The sequence below is a fragment of the Rhinopithecus bieti genome, unplaced genomic scaffold (assembly GCF_001698545.2).
Source record: "Rhinopithecus bieti isolate Rb0 unplaced genomic scaffold, ASM169854v2 scaffold_68244, whole genome shotgun sequence".
Taxonomy (NCBI): domain Eukaryota; kingdom Metazoa; phylum Chordata; class Mammalia; order Primates; family Cercopithecidae; genus Rhinopithecus; species Rhinopithecus bieti.
In genome coordinates, this window is record NW_016825829.1 from 248,560 (window position 1) to 274,155 (window position 25,596).

Genomic DNA, 25,596 nt, shown 5'->3' on the forward strand with positions numbered 1-25,596 from the left:
GCAGCTCGGGGACAGAGGACAAAGGCGTTTCTGAGCAAGGGAGCTGACCCACTCTCCTGAACCTCGTGAAAAGGCGTCTCATTCCCCGGGGCAGCACTGGCTGGGCCACGGCCTCCAACCACGTTATTCCCCTTCCTGAAGCCACAGTCCCCTCTCCCCACCAGCACGTACCCTGTGTGGACCACACAGCCACCCTGTGTCCCAGCACCTCCTGAAATGACTTCTTCACTCCCTGGCAAACTCCTACGCATCCCTCAGGACCAGTGCAAATACCCCTCCTCCAGGAAGCCATCCTGACTTCCCCTAGCCAGGTCCAGTGACAAGCCCCACCCACTCTACCGCTTGTGGGCTTTATGGCCTTGGAAGAGTGAATTGACTGCCTGGGGCTCAGTCTTCCCAGCTATAAAATGGGGCATGAAAGAGCTGTTGCATGCCAGCGTTGCCGTACTGCCTGAGCGCACAGCCCTGCAGAGCCCAGGACGTGGTTGGGCTGTTGGGGTTATTGAAGGTTAAAGAGCTGGCTTGAGAGAATTCGGAGCAAAGGGGCTTTTGGTGCCTGGTGTCACATGGACAGCACTGCCTTGGGCTGCACGGCCGGGATCTGTCCGGGCTCTGTGGGACCCCAGGCCCCTCTCAGAGCCGGGGTCTCCCCTTCTGTGTGAGGAGGACGCCCTTCCGACAGGGGTCTGGGTGACCCTGGGGTGCTGGCCACCGACCGTGAGTGTGCTCCCTGCCCAGAGGTCCCTGGCTGGCCCTGCCAGATTGGGGTGCCGCCGGGCTCTGGGCTCCCCAGGGGCAAGCATCTCGGAGACTCAGGACCAGCTGAGCCCCAGCAGTCAGGTCCTGGTGGGGTGGGCAGCAGCTCACCTGGCAGGCGTCGGACTTGCAGTCGAAGTAGCCGGCACATAGCATGTTGGGGCTGATGTCGGCGCCATAGACGTCAGGGTTGCTGCACTTGTGGTCGGCGACCAGGGGGACCAGGGCCTCCCGCAGGGAGCTGGAGTAGCCGCTCACGTCTGTGGGACATAATGCCCTCAGCATGACATGCACACCGTGGCTGGCCACTGTCCACCCTGGCGGGGCGCTGGGTGCCCCCTCCCAACTCACTCTCGTCCAAGTGGCCCCAGCCTGCAATCTGGCACTTGTGTCCGGCAGGGAAGGTGCTGCCGGGCTCGGGCAGGCAGATGGGCTGCACGAACTGTGAGCGTGTGGCACAGCGGTCCCCTTTCTTCTTCAGCCGGATCAGGACTGATCGGGAGAGTGGCCAGGGTCAGCCTGTGGTGTGCGGGCTGAACGGGAGACTTTCGGGGCGCGTGATGGAGGAGGGCAGCTAGTGGGTCCCATGGGGCAGCCTGGGAGATCCAGAAGGGAGAGGTGCCCTGTCCTCCCTGCCCTGCCCCAGCTTCCCCACACCACATGTCTGCCCAGCTCCTGCCCCTGTCCGGGCCTGGCCTGGGGGGCACAGGGCCCACCTTCCCAGAGTGCAGCCATGATGCCCTGGAGCTCACCGAGGTCGTGGTCGCTGGGGTTGAATACCGAGTACAGAGTGTATGGGATGTACTTCTCGATGCCGAAGGTCTGCGTCACGTCCGTCGTGCGGTTGAAGAAGTGCTGGCCCAGCACCACTGAGACGCTTTCCCTGNCTGGGCCCCAGTCATGGCCTGGAGGGGAAGGTGGGGCCGCAGGCAGGGGCCAGGCAGCGTGGGCTGGGTTGTTGGAAATATCTTTATTGTCAGCAAGGCAGGGAACGGCGGGAACCAGGGTGTCCCGCTGGAGGGTCAGGAGGGAGCCACAAGCCGCCTGGGAGGCCGTATCCGGTCGTTGATCCAGTCCACATAGTTGGCCACGCGGGTGTAGACCCCCGGCTTGTGGAGCCGCCCGCAGCCGTCGCCCCAGCTGATGATGCCGTAGAGGTAGGCCACGCCGTTCTTCTCGCAGGCCAGGGGTCCCCCTGAGTCCCCCTAGGCAGAGATGCTGGTCAGAGCCACCCTCCCAGGGGCCTGGTTCAAGGACCCCCCCATGCTCCACCGAGTGGCAGCTCGGGGACAGAGGACAAAGGCGTTTCTGAGCAAGGGAGCTGACCCACTCTCCTGAACCTCGTGAAAAGGCGTCTCATTCCCCGGGGGCAGCACTGGCTGGGCCACGGCCTCCAACCACGTTATTCCCCTTCCTGAAGCCACAGTCCCCCTCTCCCCACCAGCACGTACCCTGTGTGGACCACACAGCCACCCTGTGTCCCAGCACCTCCTGAAATGACTTCTTCACTCCCTGGCAAACTCCTACGCATCCCTCAGGACCAGTGCAAATACCCCCTCCTCCAGGAAGCCATCCTGACTTCCCCTAGCCAGGTCCAGTGACAAGCCCCACCCACTCTACCGCTTGTGGGCTTTATGGCCTTGGAAGAGTGAATTGACTGCCTGGGGCTCAGTCTTCCCAGCTATAAAATGGGGCATGAAAGAGCTGTTGCATGCCAGCGTTGCCGTACTGCCTGAGCGCACAGCCCTGCAGAGCCCAGGACGTGGTTGGGCTGTTGGGGTTATTGAAGGTTAAAGAGCTGGCTTGAGAGAATTCGGAGCAAAGGGGCTTTTGGTGCCTGGTGTCACATGGACAGCACTGCCTTGGGCTGCACGGCCGGGATCTGTCCGGGCTCTGTGGGACCCCAGGCCCCTCTCAGAGCCGGGGTCTCCCCTTCTGTGTGAGGAGGACGCCCTTCCGACAGGGGTCTGGGTGACCCTGGGGTGCTGGCCACCGACCGTGAGTGTGCTCCCTGCCCAGAGGTCCCTGGCTGGCCCTGCCAGATTGGGGTGCCGCCGGGCTCTGGGCTCCCCAGGGGCAAGCATCTCGGAGACTCAGGACCAGCTGAGCCCCAGCAGTCAGGTCCTGGTGGGGTGGGCAGCAGCTCACCTGGCAGGCGTCGGACTTGCAGTCGAAGTAGCCGGCACATAGCATGTTGGGGCTGATGTCGGCGCCATAGACGTCAGGGTTGCTGCACTTGTGGTCGGCGACCAGGGGGACCAGGGCCTCCCGCAGGGAGCTGGAGTAGCCGCTCACGTCTGTGGGACATAATGCCCTCAGCATGACATGCACACCGTGGCTGGCCACTGTCCACCCTGGCGGGGCGCTGGGTGCCCCCTCCCAACTCACTCTCGTCCAAGTGGCCCCAGCCTGCAATCTGGCACTTGTGTCCGGCAGGGAAGGTGCTGCCGGGCTCGGGCAGGCAGATGGGCTGCACGAACTGTGAGCGTGTGGCACAGCGGTCCCCTTTCTTCTTCAGCCGGATCAGGACTGATCGGGAGAGTGGCCAGGGTCAGCCTGTGGTGTGCGGGCTGAACGGGAGACTTTCGGGGCGCGTGATGGAGGAGGGCAGCTAGTGGGTCCCATGGGGCAGCCTGGGAGATCCAGAAGGGAGAGGTGCCCTGTCCTCCCTGCCCTGCCCCAGCTTCCCCACACCACATGTCTGCCCAGCTCCTGCCCCTGTCCGGGCCTGGCCTGGGGGGCACAGGGCCCACCTTCCCAGAGTGCAGCCATGATGCCCTGGAGCTCACCGAGGTCGTGGTCGCTGGGGTTGAATACCGAGTACAGAGTGTATGGGATGTACTTCTCGATGCCGAAGGTCTGCGTCACGTCCGTCGTGCGGTTGAAGAAGTGCTGGCCCAGCACCACTGAGACGCTTTCCCTGGGGGGGCTGTGCAAGGGAGGCTGGCGGGTGCATGGACCAGCCCTCCCCTGGCCACCAGGGTCACCTCTCCCCACCCCCCACCCGGCCCACAGAGGCCAATGGTGTGGGGTCTTGGTCCCGGGAAGAGGTCTGAGCAGGTGCCTGGGTGTGGGCTGTTGATACTGGGGAGACAGGGGTCACCAAGCAGGGGCTATGGCCAGTCACCCCCAGATCCGGGCATGGGAGCTGAAGCGCAGTGCCATCCCTCCTGACAACACTGGTCACAAGCCCTGGGGGGAGTCTCAGGGCAGGCCAAGGCAGGGTCGGCTGCAAGGCCGGACCCGAGTAGGTGGAGACCTGGCCTGCTAGGGCCCTGCCCCAGCTTCCATCCACATTGTGGGGTCTCCAGATGCAGGCCTCACTCCTGCTGGGCACAGAGCCTAGGCCCCTGGGTCAGCCGGGCTCCCATCTGCCGTGTGGAGGTCGCTCCACCCTGCCTCAGCCTCCTGCCCTGGGCTCCGTGTGGGGAACCCCATTTCTCCACACTGAGGAGGGTTCTGGCCCCATTTGCAGGCCCAGGAGCCGCCTGCAGGGCCACGCAGGGCCCCACCCTGGGAGCTGTGGTCCTTGAAAGGTCACCAGACTGTCGGCTGGCCAGACCCCTGCCCCTCATTACCGGGGTGCCCATCGAAGGTGGAAGGGCGTCTGACCCAGGCTGCTCCATCTCAGGGTCTCCCCACTTGAGGCCTCCAAGAGTGTGGGCCTGGGTGGCTGTGTGCCCCCACTGAGGGGAGCTGGCTGAGTGGGCTGCGCCTTGGTTTCCCTGGCTGTGCTTGGGCTCCTAGGGCTCTGAGGCATTGTCACTGCTTTCCCTGGCTCCCCTCTGAGAGCCAGGACTCTGGGAGGGGCGGTGCCTGCAGGGAGGACAGGACCTTGCCCACCGCACCCTCCTCTGTGGAAACGCCCTGACCCCTGGGCTCCCTTGATAGGGACAGGGTTTCTGGAGTCTCCGTGCATGCCCAGCTCAGGGCTGAGCCCCCAGTCCCAGAGGGGTCAGAGGGGGTGACCGGGGACCCCGCAAGGAGTCAGCGGAGGCGCTGGGAGGGGGTCCGAAAGCGGTGGGGACAGGCGCGTGGTGATGCTGGATGGCGTGTGGGGCCTCAGGGCAGGTGACGGGGGCCCAGATGAGGTGCACCTGTGGGAGAAGCAGTGGGCGGCCGACACCACCCAGCAGGTGTGGACCAGGCTCCCAGCGCAGAAGCTGTCCCCGATGTAGATGGCGGCCAGCCAGGGGTGTGAGCCGGGCAGCGAGGAGGAGCCGCCAATGATGCGTGGCCGCAGGAACGTCCTCTTCTTATGCCGCCTGCCGCAGGACTGGCGTCCCAGGGAGGCTGGCTCAGGCAGGGTTGCCAGGATATCCGGTGCCAGTTGGACTCTGGTGAGGGATTCTGGGAGCAAAGGGCACCAGGTCACACCCCTGGGGTTTGCAGGGCCAGCCCCCTTCCACACACCGGCCCTACCTGGCAGGAGGCGCTGCGGAGGGCCATGGCTGGACCCCCTGTCCATGCTGCTCAGGCCCTGGCGCCCGCCCACCTCTGCCCTCAGTTTCCAAATCTGTAGAATGGGGTTTGATGCCCAATCCCGAGGCTCTGTGAGGGCCAGAGTGGCTGGACACACGGAGGCCTTTGTGATCGCCTCAGCAGCCTGGGACCCCACAGCCAGCCCCAGCACGGTCAGAGACTCCCCATATGAGAGCCCCGGGCCGGCCCCGCCTGGGTCCTAGGGAGCCGGGGGGCCTCTCCCCAGGGCAGGAAGGAGATGGCCTCCGGGGGGCTGCCCGCCCAGGGTCTGATGCCAGGGGTGCTTGTGGGGAGCCTGCACACTGTTCTTCCTGCACCTCCCTGAGAGGCCTCTGGGGCCATCCTGGGCATGGTGCAGGCTGGGCAGGTGCCACCCCGAGGCAGTCGCCTGGTGACCAGTCCCCTGCAGCGGGCTCTGCTTCCCCACTGTGACCCCAGTACCGACCCACTGCATGACCTCAGACCAGCCTTCCTGTGCGCTTCAGTTTCCCCATCTGTCAGAGGTGCAGTAGCCAGGAGTGGGGAGGGGCTAGGAGGGTCACGGGGAAAACTGCTGTGACCTCGGTGGGGCCCGAGGCAGCATCCCCCGCCAGCCGCGCACCACAGGCCTCCAGGCGGCAGTACTCCCAGGAGAGCGCGCTGTCCTTCACCACGTAGCACCAGGGCCTCTCATCATTGTCCGGATTCCTGTGGTGCACGAGCGGGGGCTGGCAGGGAGTCACACTGCCCGCCAAGAGGGCATGGGGAGGGGGCATCAGAGCCCCCAGCAGGGCGGCTTCCCATGCCTGGAGCAGTGGGAAGAGCACAGCCCTCCCTTGGGCAGCCTCCCAAGCAGAGGTACCGGGGCCTGTCTGGATGGAGCTGGCCCCGCCTGGGTCCTAGGCAGCCAGGGAGCCTCTCCCCAGGACAAACCCTGCCTGCCCTGTGTGTGGCGGCCTGGCGTGGTGTGGTGCTGACCGGCAGTAGGCGTGGGGGCCCAGGCCCAGCAGGGCTGCGGCATCCACCGAGTCCACGTGCAGCTCCTGGTAGAGCAGATCGGAGTTCCAGGCCAGGCAGCTGAGGCCCGAGGCTGAGGTGCTGGCCGCGCCGCGGTACCCAGTGCCATTCCCCAAGAAGCAGCGCTCATCAGGCACTGCGGGGCAGAAGGGGCAGTGAGGCCAGCCCCACTGGGGGGTCACCAGCCACTGCCCCCCAAGGCAACCCAGGGGGGGGCTGATGCACTCACCGATGTGCCAGAGCCGCCCGGTGAAGCCTGGGGGTGGGCCAGGCACACAGGGTGGTCCCAGTGGCCACCAATCAGGTGTGCAGGTGCGTTCAGGCAAGGGCCTGCTCAGGGCAAGCTGGGGCAGGGTCAAGAAGGCTGGCGCAGGGCCACGCAGTGGGAGTCGGGGCTGGGGTCCACCCCTTGGCTCCCTCATTTCTGGGGTGACCTCAGGCCATTCCTTCCCACTCGGGCTGGGGACAGGCACACCCATCAGGGGTGTCAGTGGCATGGCTCCACCCCATGGCGCACCTGTATGTCGGTGCCTTCGCACCGGGCCGGCCCCCCCAAGCACTCGCCACTGTCCACGTGGCCCTGGCGCCACACGCGGCCCAGCGGTCGGCCCCCCCTCCAGGTACTCGTAGCGCGTCTGTCGAAGCACTTTCTCTGAGGGGTGCACAGTCGCTCCTCACACCCCTGGCCACCCGCTGTCTCCCATGCAGGGGCCCACCTGCCCTGCACTCAGGCAGCCACTGGCCCCGGACCCTGTGGACCTCCGAGGCCCAGCTCACCCGTGCCGCTAGTCTTTGCCGGTGAAGGCCGGGGGCAGCTGCAGTGGGTAGACTGGGAGTCCTGCGGTATTGAGCAGGAGCCTCCATTGAGCAGGGGCGGAGGCACAGGGATCCACGGCAGCTGAGGACATGCGGGAGGGGCCGTGAGGGGCGGGCTGGGGAGCCTCAGGGCTCCCTCTGTGGACATCCCCTGCGTTGCAAGGGCCTCCATCAGGCCGCCGGTGAGGGGCTCTGAGATGCAAAAGGGCCCTCTCTACGCCCCTCGGGGCACAGGTCCCTGGGAGGGCACAGACCTCCACTTCTCCCAGGCGTCCCGCCCCACTCAGCACCCTGGGGTAATTGACCAGCTGGTGCATGTGGTGTCTTGGAAGCCCGACACCCACACTGTCAGGCAGCAGCCCCCTCCCATGTGTCCCGGGACCCATGTGAGCAGGGTGGCTGGCGCTGCACCACACAGACCCTGCCCACCTGTCCTCTGCCCAGGGCATATCTGTGTGGCTGCAGGGCCTGGCCTCACCACCAGGCGGTGCCTTGGCTCCAGTGATGGCCGCGCAGCCACCGCGAGACGCAGGTCCCGCCTGGGAGAGGCTCTGGCCCTAAGTGGCACCCACCGGGGTTAACCCCGGAGCTCCTGTTCTCCTCCCCTCCAGCCAGGGCCCCTGCCCGGATCTGCCCCGTCCTCCCTTCGGCCTCCCTGGCCGGGCCCAGCCCCCCCGCCCACCCCAGGCTCCCCGACCCAGCACCCACCTGGGCCCCCCAGAGGTGGGGTGGCCTCCACACAGTAGCCCCAGGCCCTGTCCCGGTCATAGTTGTGAGTTGTGGCACACCTGGGGGCGACACCTGTGTGCGTGGAGGTCCCAGGCAGAGGGCCCCCACACCACCCCACCACCCTGGAGGGTCTGGGTTCACTGGGTCCGCCTGCTGCGTGGTGAGGGCCTACTGTGTGCCCAGCTCCCAGAAAAGTAGGCAGCGTGGGGCCAGCTGGTGACCCCAGCTCGGGTGCTCCGGCCGCCTGGACCCACCACTTCCTGTGGGCGCTGCCCTCCGAAGTGCAGGTGTGCAGCATGCGGCCCCCATAGCGGAAGGGGAACCTGCAGGGCCTCCCGTCCTCGGTGAGTGCTGTGGGGAGCAGGTGGCAGGGTCAGGGCTCCCTCAAGGGGCACCCGAGCCCCTCAGGACCTCCAGCCGAAGTCACGCTCCTCCCACCCAGCCCTAAGGTGAAGCACGACACCTCCTCCCGGGCCCACCTGACCCACCTTGGGCCTGGGGGCTGCTGCTCGAGGGAACTGCCCTGAGCGGGGGCGGGAGCCCCCCACGTTGGGGTCCCTCTGCCTCTGGAGCACTTGTTGTTGGGGTCTCAGAGGTCACCAGGATAGTGGGGATCGCAGGGGTTGCTGTGGCATTAGGTTCTGGGGACTCCGTACGGTTCTAGGAGGAGGAGAAAGGGTGTCAGTGTGGGACGGACCCTTACACTCAGGTCCTGCCGGGCAGGAGGTCACAGCCCTGAGCCTCTTTCCATACTGGGGCTCCCAGATCTCGGAGCAGGTTCCAGGAAGACACACGACATTCCTGAGGCCTCAGTCAGGCCCTGACACCTTCCCCACCCTGGGCCCCTACTGAACACCTGCTCAGGGTCACTGCCCAGGCCCAGGCACTGCTACCCACCAGGCTTAAACCCTGACGTCAGTTCTCGGTGATGGGAGCAGCTAGGACGCCCTCGGAGGTTCCCTCAACCTCATGCATCCAGACCCAACAGAGACCCAGAGAGAGGGGGCAGTCCCCAGACCCATAGGGGCCCAGGCCAGGCCGCACAGGGATGACAGTCCCTAGGCAGGGCTCCGTGAGCCCAGACCCCAGCTTCCAGGCCAGCCTAGCACCCACCTGCCCCGTGAGGGCCAGCTTTCAACCTGAGCACCCTGCTCGGCCCCCCGCCCCTCAAACCCCGATGCTTGGCCCCCCGCCCCTCAAACCCCGATGCTCGGCAGTGACCCTCCCTCTGGCCTCCTCCCAAGGACGCTGAGTAGCCACAGGGAACCTCTGGTCGCACTGCGACAAGGTCAGTGCTCACCCCGCCAGGCTGGGGCTGGGACCCCCACGGCAGCAGCAGGAGGAGGAGGAGGAGGAAGGGGCCCAGCCCCAGTGAGGGACAGGGGCTGGAGACCCAGGCCCAGCGCCCCATGGCTCCTGAGCTGGCCTGAAGGCAGCGGGAGGCGGGAGCAGAGTGGCCAGGGCAGGTGGGGTCAAGGCTTCGTGGAAATGATTAACCCTGGCTGCCTCCCACATTGGGCGGGCCCAGCCGGAGAGGAATTCCCTGAGTCCCCTGGCCCCACACCTGCTGCCCACCTCTCTTTGACCCTACCTGGAAGCCCAGCTGTCCCACTCTGGTCTTGGCCTGCACTGGTCCTAGTCCTGGACCTGACATGGTCCTTGGGCCTCAGCTTAGAAGCCTCCTCCAGGAAGTCTTCCAGGATAATGCAGATAGGTTGGGGCCTAGATGGTCTGGCACAGCTCCCAGTCCCTGCAGGCCACTGAGCTGGCCACCATCTGCCTGTGAATTGTCCATGATGAGAGCCGCTACGGGTGCTGAGCCTTGCAGGTGTCCAGCCCTGTGCGCAGCACAGCACAGACAGTGGCGGTGGGGCTGGCATTGTCCCTGTCCCACAGACGGCAGCACTGGGGGTTCCTGGAGGGTTCGGTGCTGCCTCCTCTCGGTGACCCCAGGGCTGGCCAAAAGGCCAGGCACAGGGAGGAGAGGGGCCATGCAATGGCTGAGTGTAGCAAATGATGACCCAAGACCCTGCCCCACCTGCCTATCCTGACTCTGGGGGTGGCCAGGGCCCCCCAGCAGCCCCTGGTGATGTTCAGTGTCCCTTCCTCCCCATCTCCCAGACAGACCCAGGAGTCCCCTCCGAGAAGCCTTTCCAAACCTGGCTCCTCGGACCCTGCAGCCTGAGCCCGGACCCGGGCCACAGCTCAACCCTGGGCCAGGCACCCCGGGGCCCGGGATGAGGATGCCGCCGCCACCCAGATGGAGATGGAGCTGGAGTCACGGAATTCGTGACTTGGGGCTGTGGGCAGAGCTGCCTGAGGAACCTCTTCTGCAATATTGGAGCAGCCGCCAAGGCCCCGCAGGTTCCCCGAGTCAACAGCTGCATCCCAGAGCTGCTGAGGCGAGAGGAGGGGTGAGTGAACCACTGTGGCCTGGAGACCAGCGAGGGCTGAAGCTGCCTCCCTGTATACCCCAAACCCCCTCTCTCTGCCCTCCATTTGCCCATCTGTGCAGAGGGGGAGAAAATGGACACCCACTGACCACCCAGCTTGACACCGTGGGCCCCAGGGGGCACAGTGGACATGGAGGTGTGGTGGGCCCCGGGGGCACGGTGAAGATGGGGACGTGGTGGGCCCTGGGAGCAGGATGGATGCAGGCTCGTGGTGGGTCCTGGGGGCACAATGGATATGGAGGCATGGTGGGTCCTGGGGGCACGGTGGGCACCATGGTGGGTGATGCACACAGCTGGTACTGGGCTTCATCTTCCATTCCAACCCCTCCCCCAGCCCCCTTCCTAGAGCACCACTAAGTGGGGTGCATCCACTCCCTGGAAGCTTCTAGAACAGCCCCAGGGGACTGGCTGTGCTCTCAGGCCTCTAGGATGCTCTGAGGAGCTCACCGACAACCCTGTACTGAGGGTATTTGGCTTTAGGGGTTCCATCAAGGCAACCTGGGAGATGGCCCCGCCTCTTCTAGCTCAACCCAGCCCCCATGGCCCCGGCCTCCCCAGCAGCCACACCTGGCTCCCTTTCTGTAATCAGACCCTTTTTAGCCCCAGGGCCTTGGCACAGGCCCAGGGCTCTTTCTAGACTTCCTCTGCCGTCAAATTGCAGTTTACATGGTCCCTCCCCAGAAAGGCCCTCAGACCACCCTGCTAAACAAGGCCGGGTTAGGGTCCCCACGTGACGGCGAGAGCCAGTCTCTGCCATCTGGTCCTGGCCCTCAGGCCCCAGGAGTCAAGCGTCCCTCTCCTCAAAGCCCCTTTGACCTGACCCTGGGGCATTTCTCTTCCTCAGGCCCCTCCGTCTCCTGCACGACCTCCTGGGGATGTGCTCGGAGAATGAGTCTGTGCCCCCAGCACCCAGCACCAGACCGACGCTTAGGTCCTCAGAAATGCTTTATTGGGCAGCAGGGGCCAGGGCCAGCATGGTGAATGTCTGGGGCCAGTGCCTCCAGTGAGGTCACCCCCTGCCCTCCTGGCTCCTGAGGGTGTTGGTGGCTGCGGTGGCCCCTCTGAGGCTCACAGAATCCACTGGGGCTGCCGCACCCCGACATGTCCACGGGAGAGTTGGCCAGGCCAGGGCAGCTCAGACGAAGGTGGCATGGTGTGCGCTGGCCCTGGGCTTTGCGGGCTCACCTGGGACAGGGCTCAGGCCAGGGAGGTCTGACGTAGGAGGCCCACCACCGGCCTGCGACCTCCCAGGGCCAGCCCGTGTCCCCGCGATGCCACCATCCCACCCGGGCGCCAGGCCAATTACAAGATCCACGTCGATGATTCTGTTGACCGGGAGGCCTTGGCTGCCGTGGGTCCCGCTTCCTGTCACAGGGAGAAGAGAAGCTGTCACTTGCCTGACCCGGCCCTGGGCCCCCGGAACCCACCCCCCACCCCGAAGGCCCCTGTACAGACACTGGGCATGGGAGGGTTCCTGAAACACCCCAAACATCCCAGAGGCAGCTGGCCTCCCACTGTGGGCCTCTGGGCTGGGGCAGGTGCACCCAGGGCAGGTGCGGTGTTCCCAGAGTCCTCGGCAGAACACCTGCCACCAAGTGGGGGAGCCGACCCACTCAGAAACCCCACCATCCTGCTTCCCCACTGCAGCTCAGGAACAGAGCTGGGCCCCCGGCGGAGCCCCCACCCCGACTGCCCCCCAATTCCTCCTGGGTGCTGTCCTCAGGGCCCACCGCCAGGCCCAGGGCCCATCCTCAGGGCCCACCCCCAGGGGGTCGAGCACTAGGTTGGAAGCAGTCCCAGACAGGCTGGACCCTCTTGGCCTGGTGGAACGGGCCCTGAGCCCTGCGTCTGCTGCCCCATCCCACCCTACCAGGCTAGCCACTTGCTCGCCCACCTGGCTCACTGCTTCAGCACCGTCTTCACCGCACACACCCTGCTCTGGGCCTGCCTGTCGTGTCCCCTCCCCCTTCATCCCTGGCCCCCCTGCTGAGACCCCTCTTCCGGGCTAGTCAGTGCCTCTGCCTCCACTTCTGGCTCCAATGCCCACTCTAGTCCCAGGAGATCCCGGCTTCTTGAACCGGCCTTGGAAGCTTCTAGACCCAATGTGGGCAGGCCATCTCCTTGCCAGCACCCCGGAAGGCCTCCCTACCCAGGGCCTCACTGCCCTGCCACATCCGGTGACCTCCACGTGGACCCCTGGAGGACAGAGTCATGTCTAAGCCAGGGTGGAGTCCTCAGGGGCCAACGAAGGGTGGGGCCAAGGAAAGTGAACGGTGCGCACAGAACAGGTTGGTTCACGCGCCGCCCGGAGCTCCATGGCAGGACCCCAGGGCCTGAGAAGGGGCAGTGAAGGCCCCATGCTGGGAGAGCCCGGAAGCCCTTCCCCACTCAGTGACTCCACCTCCCCATCTGCACCGTGGGGGTGACATTACCAACCCGGAGGAGCGGGCTTCGGGGACAGGTTCCTGCGTGCCCAGCGTGCCTCCCGGGCAGGGGTCCAGGAGCTTCCTTCCCCAGTGAGCCTGGGGCTGAGGCCCTGGGACAGTCACGTGTATGCCAGAGTGGAGGCCCAGAGGTGCCTATGGGGTGGCAGGGGCACCAGGCCTGGGCCCACAGCAGACAGGCTGCAGGAAGAGGCAGCCCTCGGCCGATGAGAACCAGGGACGGGGGGGTCCCTGCTACCAACTGCTGCCCTCCCCAGGTGAACCGAAGGCCTGGGAAGGTGAAGACCCTCCTCGATCTACAGTTCTGAGGTTCCTGAGAAGGCCGCAGGGTCCTTGCTGCCCCAGCAGCTCCGTGGCCATCAAGGTCCTCAACCCCAGTGTGCCCCACCTCACTCAGCCTCCATGAGGCATCTGTGAACAAGTCCTGGCTGCGGGCAGAAGGTGTGGCTCCCCTCTTGAGCGTGCCCAGACTGTCCTCTTGAACAGGTTCCAGCGGTGGCCCCAGAGGCCCTCATCCTGGCCTTGACGCAGCAGCACCAGGGTGCCCAGCCAGCGTGTGGGAGCTGCGCGGGGCCTGTGCGTCTTACTCAGCCAGGCCTGGTGGAGATGCCGTCTGGAGGCGTAGGGGCCCATGTGGAGCAGCTGAGACTAGAAACTTCTCCCAGTCAGGCCTCTGCTCATTCAACAAGTATCCTGCTATGTTCTGCCAGGGCTAGGAGCTAGCCTTGCCCCCAGGGGACAAAGGAACAGCTCTGCCCATCTCCTTCTTGTCTCCAAGTCCCCATGGCTCCGAATACGGGGCTGCAGGGCTGGGAGGTAACAAGTGTGGGGAGAAGCAGGGGTTCGCCCCCCTTCGCCGGTCAATCCCATGAGCATTTGGGCATTTGCCTGGAGTGTTCATCGGGCTCCGAAGGGGCCTGCGACCCCACACGTGTCCAGAAGCCCAGCTCTTACCCACCAGTCCCACATGAACAGATGGGAGGACAGGCCCCTGTGGGCCCCAGGCAGATAGCGTGCTCAGGATGGGAGAAACACTTGTTTCTGGAGATAGGACAGCTCTGTACGGACCAAGGACATCCACATCACAAGGAGGGGGCCACAGCCAGGCCCTTCCTGCCTACGGGACCCAGCCTTGCCCTCCTGTGCAGGGCAGCCAGCCCCAGGCCTGTGACTCAGCCACCTAGCCTAGCCCTGAGCAGTGCACAGCCTCACCACCTGCTTGCCAGGGCCTGCCCAGGGAGCACCTTCTTGCCCAGCGTTTCCCTGGCAGGGATGGCAACACAGGACCCAGCAGAGCCTGCACCGCCTCCAGAGGGGCCTGACCTCCTGGTCTCACTCCTGGTGCCACATCTCCAAACATCCAGACCTGAGGCCACACTGGGATCTCGTTTCCTGCTGCTTGGGCCACCTGTGAACCTCTCCCCTCCCTGTTGCCCCACGGCTTCCTGCCCTCAGCTGGCTAGTCCTGCGGGTTCCGACTGTGCTGTCCAGCCTTCCCAGGAGGGGGTCCTGCTGGAGACCCCACAAGACACAGCAGGAAGGCCCCTCTTTCCACATGGGCGGGCCCCTCACTGGCTGCCGGTTGCCCCCAGGCCTCCCAGACACTTGTCCATGAATGTCTCTGTGCCAGCCACTGCCAGCTGCTCTGGCCTAGGCCTGGGGCCATAGAGGTCAGGCTTCTGCCCCACCCTGGTCCTCAAGGCTGAGTCAGGAACCCCAGCAGGCACAGCGGGAGCAGGGGCATGGCCTGAGCCCTCCCAGGCTCTCCTTTGAGACCCAGGCCTGGCATCTATCCCACTGCCCTTCCTGCCCCCAGAGGGACCCCGTCCCCCAGGCACTTTGCTCAGCCTCTGCCTCCATGCTCCAAATCATCTGTGCTGCCAAGCACAGTCACCTCCTGTTAAGCCTCCCCAGTGCCCCTTGGAAGCTTGCAGGGCACAAGGACACCCAGGCATGGCTGAGCCGGCTCACACTGAGAACATGGCAGGAAGTGGGGAGTGAGGGGGAGCCAGAGGCAGGGACCCCACAATCTACTCTGGCTCCCAAGGTCCCTTCCCTTCCCAGCTTTCCCACCACAGCGCCCCCCACGGGCTCCTGCCGAGGCCCGTGCACTCCTGCTGATGGGCTGCCATGGGAAAGAGTATCCCCAGAACCCTAGTTCCAGAGTGTGACCCCCCAAGGTCCCCCGTTCATGTGGGTCCCCAGCCAGGATCATGACTGTGTCTGTGATGGGCTGGGGCTGGGATAGAGCTCCTCAAATATTTGCTGGGCATTGGCGAGGGAGTGGACAGCGCCCAGCAGGGTGCATAGCGTGGTGTGTGGGGAATAGGGGAGTAGGGATGACTCAGGGCACAGGAGTGCATGTGGCAGACCCCAGGGAGGGGCTGCAGGCCAGAGCTCCAGTAGTACCGGCTGAAACGGGCACAGGTGGCCAGTCCTGGAGGGAACATGAGGGTGGGCCAGGTCATGGTCACTTGCAGGCCTGAGACTTCCACTCTGCAAGACCTGGCTGGAACTTCAGGTGGGGCAGACACTTCAGGGAAGGAGAGGGAGCAACCTAGGGTGGCTTGTGGTGGGATCCAGGAGGAACACGTGTCACAACCGGGCTAGGGGCTGTGGAGGAGGGCCCAGGCCCGCTGGTCAGTTCAGGAAGCCCCTGGGGAACCACGGAGCTGGGCAGGAGCCAGGAGGTGCTCTGGGGAGAGGAGGCTCTGGAGAGGCACCTAGCAGATGCCCTCAGCAGCTCTGCAGGCCTGAGACCAATGGCAGGCTCCTGGGGCTGTGTCCCCAAGAAAGCCAGCACTCTCAGTCCACATCAGAGTGAGGGGGTCTAAGCTGCATCTGTTCCTGCGGAGGGCTGGGCACAGGAGCTGCTGAGGAGGCCTCTCTCACAGGAGTGGCTCTGGACAGAGCAGGAGCCAGGCGGGGCTGCATACTCACCGGGGCCTCAGCAGGTACAACACAGTGGCCGTGCCACGGGGCGTACTTTCACCCCCAGGGTGAGGGGCGTGACCTCACTGCAGAAGCCCCAGCAGGCAAGCATCGCACACCTGGTGGGTAGCTGAGCTCCAGGCGCCCTGAGAGCAGCCACTGGGCCCGAATGTGTCCCTTGGGGACACTGGCGCCTCCAGGTTGAGTAACCCCTGCCCCCACCCAGTAAGCTGCCCCAGGGGACTCCAGTCCCAGGACAGTTATGTGAGGACCCCTCCTGAGGCGGTGCCTAGCAGCTCTCTGCCGGCAGGTGGAGTCCGTCCTCTTGGGACGTCTGCACTAGGAGCTCAGCCGGCCATGGGGCTGGGCACTCAGCCTTACCAAAGGGGCTGGGAGGAGCCACTGGCCTCCAGCCCCTGGCCAGGACCCCTGATTGTGGCCTTGCAGCCAGCTGGGCAGCAGTGAGACCACCCAGCTCCTGGGCTTGTTGTTGGAAACCAAGCAGATCTGGTTAAGAAGACCATTGGGAATTATTACCAACACGACCGTGAGAACCCGTTTTAAGACTGCGCGTACGGAAGGAGCACTGTGCATTGGAAACTCGGGTGTGGGTGCACGTGACCTTTGGAATGCCTCTCTCCTTTGTGAAAGCACAAAGCGCAGACATCTGCTTCGGTGCAGGGATAGAAGATGACTGCTAAAGGCGGGATGCAGCAGTGCTGGAGGGACATTTGCTCCCTCCCCACGAGAACGGAAGGTGAGCATTTTGGAGGGTTTCTGTGTCAAGACAGATACGCACAAAACCTGCCATGCAGACACAGGGCAGGTGCACACCCCGACACATGCCACACGCGCACACACCAGGCGTGCACGCATGTGGGCATATCTGCCTGACACACTGACATGGTTTGGCTCCGTGTCCCCACCCAAATCTCACCGTGAATTGTGATAATCCCCAGGTGTCAAGGGTGGGACCAGGTAGAGGGAAATCGGATCCTGGGGGCGGCTCCCCCCATGCTGTTCTCATGATAGTGAGCGAATCTCAGAAGAGCTGATGGTTTTATAAACGTCTGGCATTTCCCCTGCTGGTTCTCATTCTCTCTCCTGCTGCCCTGTGAAGAGGTGCCTTCAGCCATGACTGTAAGTTTCCTGAGGCCTCCCCAGCCATGCGGAACTGTGAGTCAATTAAATCTCTTTTCTTTATAAATTACCCAGTCTCGGGTATTTCTTCATAGCAGCAGGAGAACGGACTCATACACAGAGCACTGTGTGGACACACACACCCGTCAGCATGCCCTGGAGCCTTGCGAGGGGCCTGGCACTTCTCCCACTTGCAGCCTCTGTTGTGTGTGTCAGATAGCTAACACTCAGGGCCATTAGACTGGGCGGTCTGGCAGCAAGTGGCCAAAGGGAAATGAGACCCACCCACATGCCACTGGGGACCAGACATGCATGGGGGTAGTGGCCAGCCTGCAGGGCCTGACGGGTCTCGGTGCATGGTGCTGGGACTAGACAGATGGGGTGGAGTGCCGCGTGGCGTGTGGCGCTGGGGCTAGAAGGATGGGGCAGTGCGGTGCGTGATACTGAGGCTAGAAGGGCGGGGTGGAGCACCACGTGGTGCTGAGGCTAGAACAGGGTGGCATGGCACGTGGCGCTGGGGCTAGGATGGGATGGTGTGGCACGTGGCACTGGGACTAGGACAGGGTGGCACAGTGCGTGGCACTGAAGCTGGAAGGGTGGGGTGGCACAGCACAGCTCTGTGGAGACTCCCCATACCTCAGGGCTATTGCTGGCAGCCTCCACACGTAGCTGGCATGCTGCCCACTGTGGCAATGGGAAGGGCGGGAGCCTGTGGGCTTGGCTGCACCTCCTGTTGTGTTTCTCACCCCGGGGGGGGGACGCTGGGTCAAGGCGGTCTACCACATTGTAGGAGCATCCCACAGCAACTGTGGACGCTGGGTCCAAGGCGGCTACCACATTGTGAGGAAGCATCCCACAGCAACTGTCAGCGTCGGAGAGCTTGGCCCTCGACGACCCCCAAGCTCCTAAACTCTGACAATGGACGGCTCAGCACTCAGTCCAGGCTCGTCCCGGGCCACAGACGTGAAAGAGGTTCCATCAGGCCGCCATGGTGTTCACAGCCTGTTTCCTTTGCCGCCATGGGCGGGCGAACTCTCCAATACAGAGAATCCCATTAGAGCAGGGGTTCCAGAAAGCAAGCTGCACAGAGCAGTTTCCGTCCCAAGGCTCCCCAGCAGGCCAGAGCCAGCATCGCCAGAAAGACTGGGCAGGTCCTCAGCAGTTGTCCTGTGTCGCCAGGGACAGGCATGTGGAAGACACAGACCTAGGACCTATGGCCAAAGTCACTCCCACCTCCTTCTCCCACTGGGTCTCCTCCTAGGACAGAGCCCAAGAGCCAAGGGTCCAGGGTACCCACCTGCCCAGGGGCTGAGGAGCCAGCAGGGCAGGGAACCAGTTCTGTCCAGTGGCAGTCAGGGGCAGCCACCAGAGTGCAGGGGACCTGCTCCTCCCAAGGCCGGTACCAGCCACCCTCCTGCCACAAATGTGTCAGGGACGTCCAGTCTGGGCCCTGTACTATAAACCGTCAGCTGGGGTGCTCGGCTGGGCCTGCACTGTAAACCACCTCCGTGCTAATGGCCCTTGGCAGGCAGAAGAACTAACCCCCAACGTGGGTCTGTCTGGCCCTCCCAGGCAGCCCTACACATGCCACACATGTGCGCAGAGCCAGCCACAGTCCCAGGGCCGCGTGGCCGGGGTGTGGGTGCAGGACTGCAGCCCGAGGGCCAGCGGGCCAGCTCATCTCAGCACCCACCCACAGGGCCACCATCCCTTCTGCCATCCTGCTGCATGGCTGTGCTGTTGGGAGCACACCAGGCGCTCAAGAGTTTTGTTCAGTGGATGGTATATTTTTAAAAGCCAGTAGATTAAGGTAAATCCACTTAATCTCCTAAAAATGTGTAATATTTCCCCTGGATTAAGATACTTTTATTATTTTCTGAAGTGAAAACAAAGTTTCAAATGAGAAAGAAAAGTTGTAAGCCAGTCCAGTGATGATGTCCAGAATTTATTACTCCTGGAAGAACAGACTCAAAACGCAGGTGAGAGCCACACGGGTGTCCACTGAGACGGGTGGAGGGGACTCAGGCCAGGGGCGGAGGCTGCAGAGTGGCACCGATGGGAACACTGGGCACCTCAGGCTTTCTCATCCAGGCATGTCCTGGCTGGTAAAGGGGCCAGGGAGCCCCTCCCACACCACATGTGGCCTCCAAAGGGCCAGATATGTACAGATCTACAGACGTGACACCCTGGTCCCCCGGCGAGGTCCAGGCTACAGGTCTGACAAGACCAAACCCTGTGGCGTGCCTCTCACTGCCATCAGCATCCCGGACCGGGGGCAGGACGGAGAGGCTCTCCGTTCGCCCCCAGCAGCAAACCACAGCAGAGGTGTCCACACACCCCCGAGCACGCTCCATGACACGCCCTGAGCAGCTCCTCTCTCCAGGGAATGGCCACACAGGCCACAGAGGCCACGGCCCTCACACCCCTGGAAACAGCTTTCCCTGCTGGCTGCTGGGAGCCTCGCCTCCGTTTCTGGTATTTGTGGCTCATGGCAATATCCCTGCTGCCTGCCAGGCCATCCTGTTCACTTCACACCCACTGAATCCCCTGCTTCCTCTGAGAAATGCCTGTGACACCCGCAGTCAGGGAGCCCTGCTGATGGCACCTCCACTCCGGAGCACCCACACCACCCGCTACTGGGGTGCCGGTGGGTCCGAGCTGCACTCTGAAGGCTCTTCTGAGGACGGGCCTGTGTCTCGGAGCCCTCTCCTGCTATGAACACAGAGGGCTTCACTTCCTCACTCAAGACAAATGCTACTGCTTTCCAGTCTTGAGACAGAAACACTAAAAATGGTAGCTGTCTAGATTTGGAAAGGAATGCCTCTATTTTCAGAAACCCCCAGGCCTCGCCCAGGGTGTTCCCAGACCCGGCTGCAGGCACCGCCACGCATCATTCCTGCAAGAGCCTCTCAGGACACCAGGATGCCTGCCTGGAGCACCTCGGGGGGACCATCCTGACAGACACTGGCCTGCAGCCACACGAGCTCCCCCTTTCCAAGAGGGCCAAGAAAGCCCCCAATCAGCAGGTGAGGAGGGCCACAGAGACCACCAGCAAACAGTGGTAGCCGGGGTCCCGCTGTCCTTCTGACTGGAAGCTGAGCAGACCATGCTGACGGGGCCAAGGTAGAGGGATCAGAACCTGGAGGTACCTGGTCTGGAAGGTCCTGGCACGTCCTGGGGGGCGGAGGGCGGCGGCAGCAAGGTGCTGTTGGGGCTGCTGATGTCCCCCTCCCCCATCAGGGTCAGCTCGGCCACGTGCTCATCCTCCACCGTTTGGATGCCCCCGGCCTCCACTTCCCGAGACTGCCTCTTCCAGATCTGCGTGGTGCCCTCCTGCGCGAGGGAGACGGGAGACTGGGGAGTGCAGAAGGACCCGCTGGGAGACTTCTGCCCGGGGGGGGTCGTCCCGGGAGGCCCAGGGGGGCTGGGGACTGAGCCCGGGCTGGTGGACGGGCTGTCGCTGCTCTCCTGGGCTGGCTCCCACTGCTCGCTGGGCGGGGAGGCACTCTCCCGGCCGTTGCCTGTGGCGCTTCTCTTGCTAAAGCCCTTGACCACGGCAGCTGCAGTGGGGAGGGTGAGTTCTGTGGAACCAGGAGGTAAACGGAGGAACTCTGGCAACACCAGGTCTTCCTTCCTTAGCAGCCCACGTTGGTCATCTGCTCTGTTGCTCTGAGCTTTGGAAATAAGCTCAAAAAACTCTATTGGAAGAAAACCCAGAGTGACCATGTTTTAGAGAGTTTCATATTAATGCCCATCACAGCAGAACATTCTAGAAAGCTCTCATCCTGGGCTGTCCTTACGCCCTATTGGCTGTGGGTCAACAAGAGCCCTTTTCCGTCCACACTATCTTCCCACAGACAGCAAAAGGGAGAGCCCTGGGGCTTCTAGCACACTCTGTCTTCAGGAGTCTGAAAACGCTGTGTACTCCCTGAAAACCACGCTGTGTGAGTTGAACAAACGAGACACTGGACTCAACACGGTTATGCGCTGATGCCGTCTGAGTGGGATACTGTGGGACTCTATGGCCTGGGCTTTCAATTTAACCCTTGGGGCCCTCTGAGGACTGGCCCCTTCTCTGGTTGGTCAGCATCTGAGGCACCCCCCTGAGTCCCAGCTGCAGCTGCAGTCCTCAAAGTTGGGAGCAGGGTGAACCCAAGGAGGGGGAGGAGAGGAAGGCTCTGAGACGGGTGGTCTGGGAAGGGGCACCCTCAAATCCACGCCTGCCTCTCAGGGTCAGTGCCTCTGCGCAGAGGGTGGTCCTCCCAAGCCTAGGGTAGAGGGGGCAACATGTGCTCTCCCGCTCCCCGCCAAAGCTCCACAGCCGCGAGGGGCCAGGACAGGTGCCCCACAGCCCACCCACTGCGGAGGCCGCAGGTGCCTCCAGCTTCTTCACTGGCTCCTCCAGAACTCTCCTTCTCTTACCTGGGCTGGGTTTTCTAGTATAGCAGGCCCCAAGGCCACCGAGGTAGATGGTATCTAAACTGGGCTTTCTCTAGCACTGGAATTACACTCTGAGTTTTTAACAACTACAAGGGATCTAAAATCTCTGATTTCACTGGTTCTCAGAAACATACAAGCTTCAAAGAGGGTGTGTGATTTGTGTTTGGTGGCCGACAAAGGCTGGAGGTGTGTTTTACAGTTTTACTGTGAGGTTGGACTCCACAGCCAGCTGTGACAAAGCTGTGACAAGCCAAGTGGACTGGCAAGTCCGCCCTGGATGAAAATTCAGGTCACAGTGACCGCTGTTGGTTTTGATTCTGTTTTCAATGCTTCTCTTTGTTATAACTTCTGGAGAAAAAGCAGCTTCAAGAAAGGACTCATCTCTCCATCTCAGTCTGCCAGTGTGCCTGTCGCCTCTCCTGGAGGCCGGCGGTGTGCAGGCTGACCTTCCTCACTGATCCCCGTGGCCAACAGAGCTCAGCAAGCCCACGGCCCTTCCAGGCCAGGGTGCTCCACCTCCCCTAACCTGGGCGCCCAGCTCCACCTGGGGTGGACTCTCTAATGCTAACTGTGCCTCCAGCCACGCTGGGGACCCCAGCACAAGCCAGTGGTGGGGCCATAGGGAAGAGCCGGGGTGAGAGGGAGGCAGAGCCTGCAGGGGCCTCAGGCATCTCAGGGCAGACAGTGCTGCTCACATCGGCTGCCCCTGACGCCCTAGGAGGCCTGGCACTCAGTCTCAAAACTGGGGTTTTGGTGAAGTGATCCCAACAGCCCACAGACTGCCCCCAGGAGAAACATGTCTTCCAGGCCACAGGGACGGACTGCAGTCACCCAGATGCTGACAGCTCAGAGCAGATCTACGGACTATACTGGAAACTAACTGTGCATTTACTAAAACGTGGAAGTTTTAAAAGTTCACATACCCTCTGCTTCGTCCAAATTAATTTTCTGATATTTTTTTTTCCCAATCTTTGCAATAGATTCTTCTCTCTTTGAAAGCCGGGGATCCCTAGCATTTTTTCCATTTTCTCCTTTTATTTTAATAGAATTAGACTTGCCTAGTGTTCTTTCCTCTCCCTGCATTAGAAGGAAAGTCAAAGTTCTACTTTCATTTCAATACACGACAATTTATCATTCATTAGTTAGAGATTAGAAGGCTCATGAAATAGATTGCATTGATACAGAATTTACATGCATTGCAGAAAAACCATTGCAATGATAAAGATTACAAACAAGAATAGCATTTAAGGCACAACCACTCCCACCTCAGAAAAAAGCCAGTCCTTGGCAGGTAAGAGGGAGCTGGGCATCGGCAGGGACCAGAGAGACCCCACCAAGGAGCGTGGGGAGACACACGTGATAAGCAGGCGGTGAGGAAAGCGCCAGGGCACTGCGCAGAGCAGGTGGGGCCACAGCGAGAGGAGCGGGGCACAGGGTGGGCCAGGGCGGGGAATTACCGTAGCCGAGTGGTTTCTGGAGCTGGAATTTACAGCTATGTTCTGTTTGACTGGCACACCTTTCTGTTTATCTGTGGATGCTAAACATAAGAAAGCTTTATGATTTCAGGGACTCGCAAATCCATCTGAATGTTTCGTAGACAACCTGCTCCTACTGTCTCCGATAGCAAAGCTGTAGAGAAGCCACAGGCATCTGCTGCCCTTATTCACCATGGACAGCCCGGAGGGGAGGCCCCACGGGACAGGAGAGGGGACCTGTCCTCCATGCGCACAGCGGGGCTCTGTACATCTAACTAGGGACTTGCTAGGACTTGCTGGAGGAGTGATGTTGAAATTGAAAAGCTCATTTCATACACTACTTGGCATAAATATTCTTTAGAAAGTCAGAGTCTTATATTTACGACATATTTTATTTTTCTTTCTTTTCTTTTTTTGAGATAGTCTCACTCTGTCACCCAGGCTGGAGTGCAGTGGCGTGATCTCGGCTCACTGCAACCTCCACCTCCCGGGTTCAAGCAATTCTCCTGCCTCAGCCTCCCATGTAGCTGGGACTACAGGCATGCGCCACCACGCCCAGCTAATTTTTGCATTTTTAGTAAAGACGAGGTTTCACCATGCTGGCCAGGCTGGTTTCGAACTCCTGACCTCAGGTGATCTGCCTGACTCAGCCTCCCAAAGTGCTGGGATTACAGGCGTGAACCACTGCACCATCTGTGACATATTTTCAATACAGCCGTTTGCCCCATTGTCAGGGCCACAGGCTGGCCTGTCTGGCCGCACTAACGGTCTTAGCCATTTCTCTGACCCAGGATGTGGACTGGAGGAGTCGCGCTCCTGCCCCGCACACAACCCTACAAAAGTGCTGAGCACCAAGCTCACCACAGGCCTTGCCTGTACATAAACAGGCTCCGAGGCCCCACAGGCCCTGGGCACAGGGGGTCAGCTGGGGCAAAGCTGCTGGCCGCCCTGCTGGTTACACATGCTGTGCCTGCCCCACCTGCCTGGGTGTCAGGGTCCGGGGCAAGGCTTTCCCTAGAGCAAAGGGTGGGCTAGGGGAAGGGTCTCTGCTCTGTGAGGAGCTGGGGAGAGAAGGGTTGGAGCTCCAGGGCTAATGACCTCAGTGCTTGCTTCTGACTAGGACCCATGGCCCAGGTCTCCCTGGGTGGGGACAAGGGAGCCACGTATGCCCTGCATGACATCATCAGGGCCAACAACCTGAAAAGCAGAGGGGCAGCCCAATGTCACCTGAAGTGGTTCCTCACAAAGTGAGCTCTCTACCTAGAATGTCTGCAGGTGGGTTTCCAGAAAGCTCTTCCCAAGAGACACACCTCCTTATGGCAGCTGCACCTGCAGGCGCTAAGGCCACGCCTCTGCCTGTCCTTGGGGACAGCTACAAACAGGACCCACCCTCCTGGGTCTGAGCAACCGTCCTCACACACGGTTCTCAACCAGGGCTCTAAGGAGGGCCAGCTCCTGCGCGTCAGGATGAGGTGGGGGCCGGGAGACGAGCTCATCTCTGAAGGCTGCTGGCCGGACCCCAGCTTCCCCAGGGCAGGACTGTCATGACCAAGGAACACATGGAAAAGAGCTCTGTCAACCACCTGATTCCCTGCACACAAGGAACTGCAGAACCAGCCCAAATGACTGAGCCTGCAGCCTCCACTTTGCTGGGCAGAGCACAGCTGTCTACTGCCCTGGCTTCCTGTTTTGTGCCCGGAGGGAAGGGCGCCAGATCAGGGTACCAAGGAGGGACCAAGCGACCCAGACCATTTCCCTTTTGTGTACTGACTCAAAAGCCTCCCCCTCCCCTGGGACAGCCCCACCTGCCCTCTCTCCTGCGCAAGCCCCACTTACCCATTCCCCTGCACCGGCCCCGCTCACCCTCTCCCCTATGCCAACCCCACAGCCCCCGCTGCACTGGCCCTGCTCGCCCTCTCCCCTATGCCAACCTCACAGCCCCCTCCCCTGCACCAGCCCCGCTGTCTCCTCTATGCCAACCCCACAGTCCCCCCTGCGCTGGCCCCACTCACCCTCTACCCTGCGCAGGCCACCCCCCCACTTCTGTGCAAGCCCCATCTGCCCCTCCCCTGTGCTGGCCTCACTCACCCTCTTCTTTGCACCGGCCCCGCCTGCCCCCTCCCCTGCAGCGGCTCCATAGCACCCTCCCATGCACTGGACCCACTCACCCTCTCCCCATCCGCTGCGCTGGCCCTACTCACCCTTTCCTCTGGAAGGATCCTTCTCCTCCAAGACAACCCGCTGTCCGTCCAGACTCGATATAGGGGCGCCAAGGTCCAGGGGCTCCTTCTCTCCACTCTAGGGCAGAGATGGGCACTGAATAATTTACCCAGATTGGAACTTCAGGGAACAGATGTGTGTGATCCCACCCGACTGCGCGACTGTCCTAGGCTTGATGGAATCATGCAGGAGATGGCCCTAAGGTGAGGCCTGCCTGACTGAGGCACACGTGCTAGGGCTGAGCCGGGCTCCTGACATGGGTAAGGAGTGCCCTGAGGAACTGCGTGGGCAGTGCCTCCCACACCGGGCCCTCCAAGGCCCAGGGGCAGGGCAACGTGTCAACACTGGAAGCACCTTCACCCACACATCTAATGCTATAAAATGCATGTAAAATACTTGGAAATAGGAAGTGAAGCCCGTGTAAGTCTCCACATTGCTCACAACCTCAATGGTGGCCTCCCTAAGAACCCACTCACTGACCCTCGGACACTGCTACGAAGGGAACACTGACCCTCGGAGGCTGCTATAGTGAAATACTGACCCTGGAAACTGCTATGAGGGGAATACTGAGAGCAGTTGTTCTCCTTTGTAAACAAGGAAGCAAAGACAGACAACTTTAGGACCAGGTCTGAGGTTGAAATGAAATGCCACTAGCCACAGGGCTGGAGTTCTTGTCTGCATCAGAGTTCTCCTCTGGCAGAGAATCTGACTCTT

The 25,596-nt window shown here is 62.3% G+C and overlaps 2 protein-coding genes across 9 annotated transcripts in view; both read right to left on the reverse strand.

The window, feature by feature from the left end:
- Window positions 1–1,708: 1,708 nt before the first annotated feature.
- On the reverse strand, window positions 1,709–9,220 carry HGFAC (HGF activator). The gene is given in 18 exon segments (XM_017863160.1): window positions 1,709–1,961; window positions 2,905–3,053; window positions 3,145–3,285; window positions 3,546–3,685; window positions 4,854–5,106; window positions 5,840–5,925; window positions 6,196–6,370; window positions 6,464–6,497; window positions 6,499–6,531; window positions 6,533–6,567; window positions 6,730–6,835; window positions 6,837–6,886; window positions 7,012–7,103; window positions 7,105–7,132; window positions 7,759–7,838; window positions 8,034–8,130; window positions 8,268–8,439; window positions 9,080–9,220. Coding segments are annotated over 18 exon segments (1,965 nt in total). The 5' UTR covers window positions 9,191–9,220; the 3' UTR covers window positions 1,709–1,778.
- Window positions 9,221–11,162: 1,942 nt separating this feature from the next.
- Window positions 11,163–25,596, reverse strand: part of RGS12 (regulator of G protein signaling 12) — a 136,956-nt gene continuing 122,522 nt past the window's right edge. For 6 of the 8 annotated variants that reach the window (XM_017863163.1, XM_017863162.1, XM_017863164.1 and 3 more), the window contains 5 exons: window positions 24,864–24,960; window positions 22,645–22,724; window positions 22,111–22,264; window positions 19,897–20,445; window positions 11,163–11,597 (listed from right to left, as the gene is read on the reverse strand). In XM_017863163.1, the coding sequence (XP_017718652.1) occupies window positions 11,368–11,597; window positions 19,897–20,445; window positions 22,111–22,264; window positions 22,645–22,724; window positions 24,864–24,960 (1,110 nt within the window). In that variant the 3' untranslated portion in view covers window positions 11,163–11,367. Of the gene's footprint in view, window positions 11,598–18,676; window positions 20,446–22,110; window positions 22,265–22,644; window positions 22,725–23,444; window positions 24,202–24,863; window positions 24,961–25,596 lie in introns of those variants that run through there. The other 2 variants (XM_017863165.1, XM_017863166.1) reach the window with 2 other exon arrangements.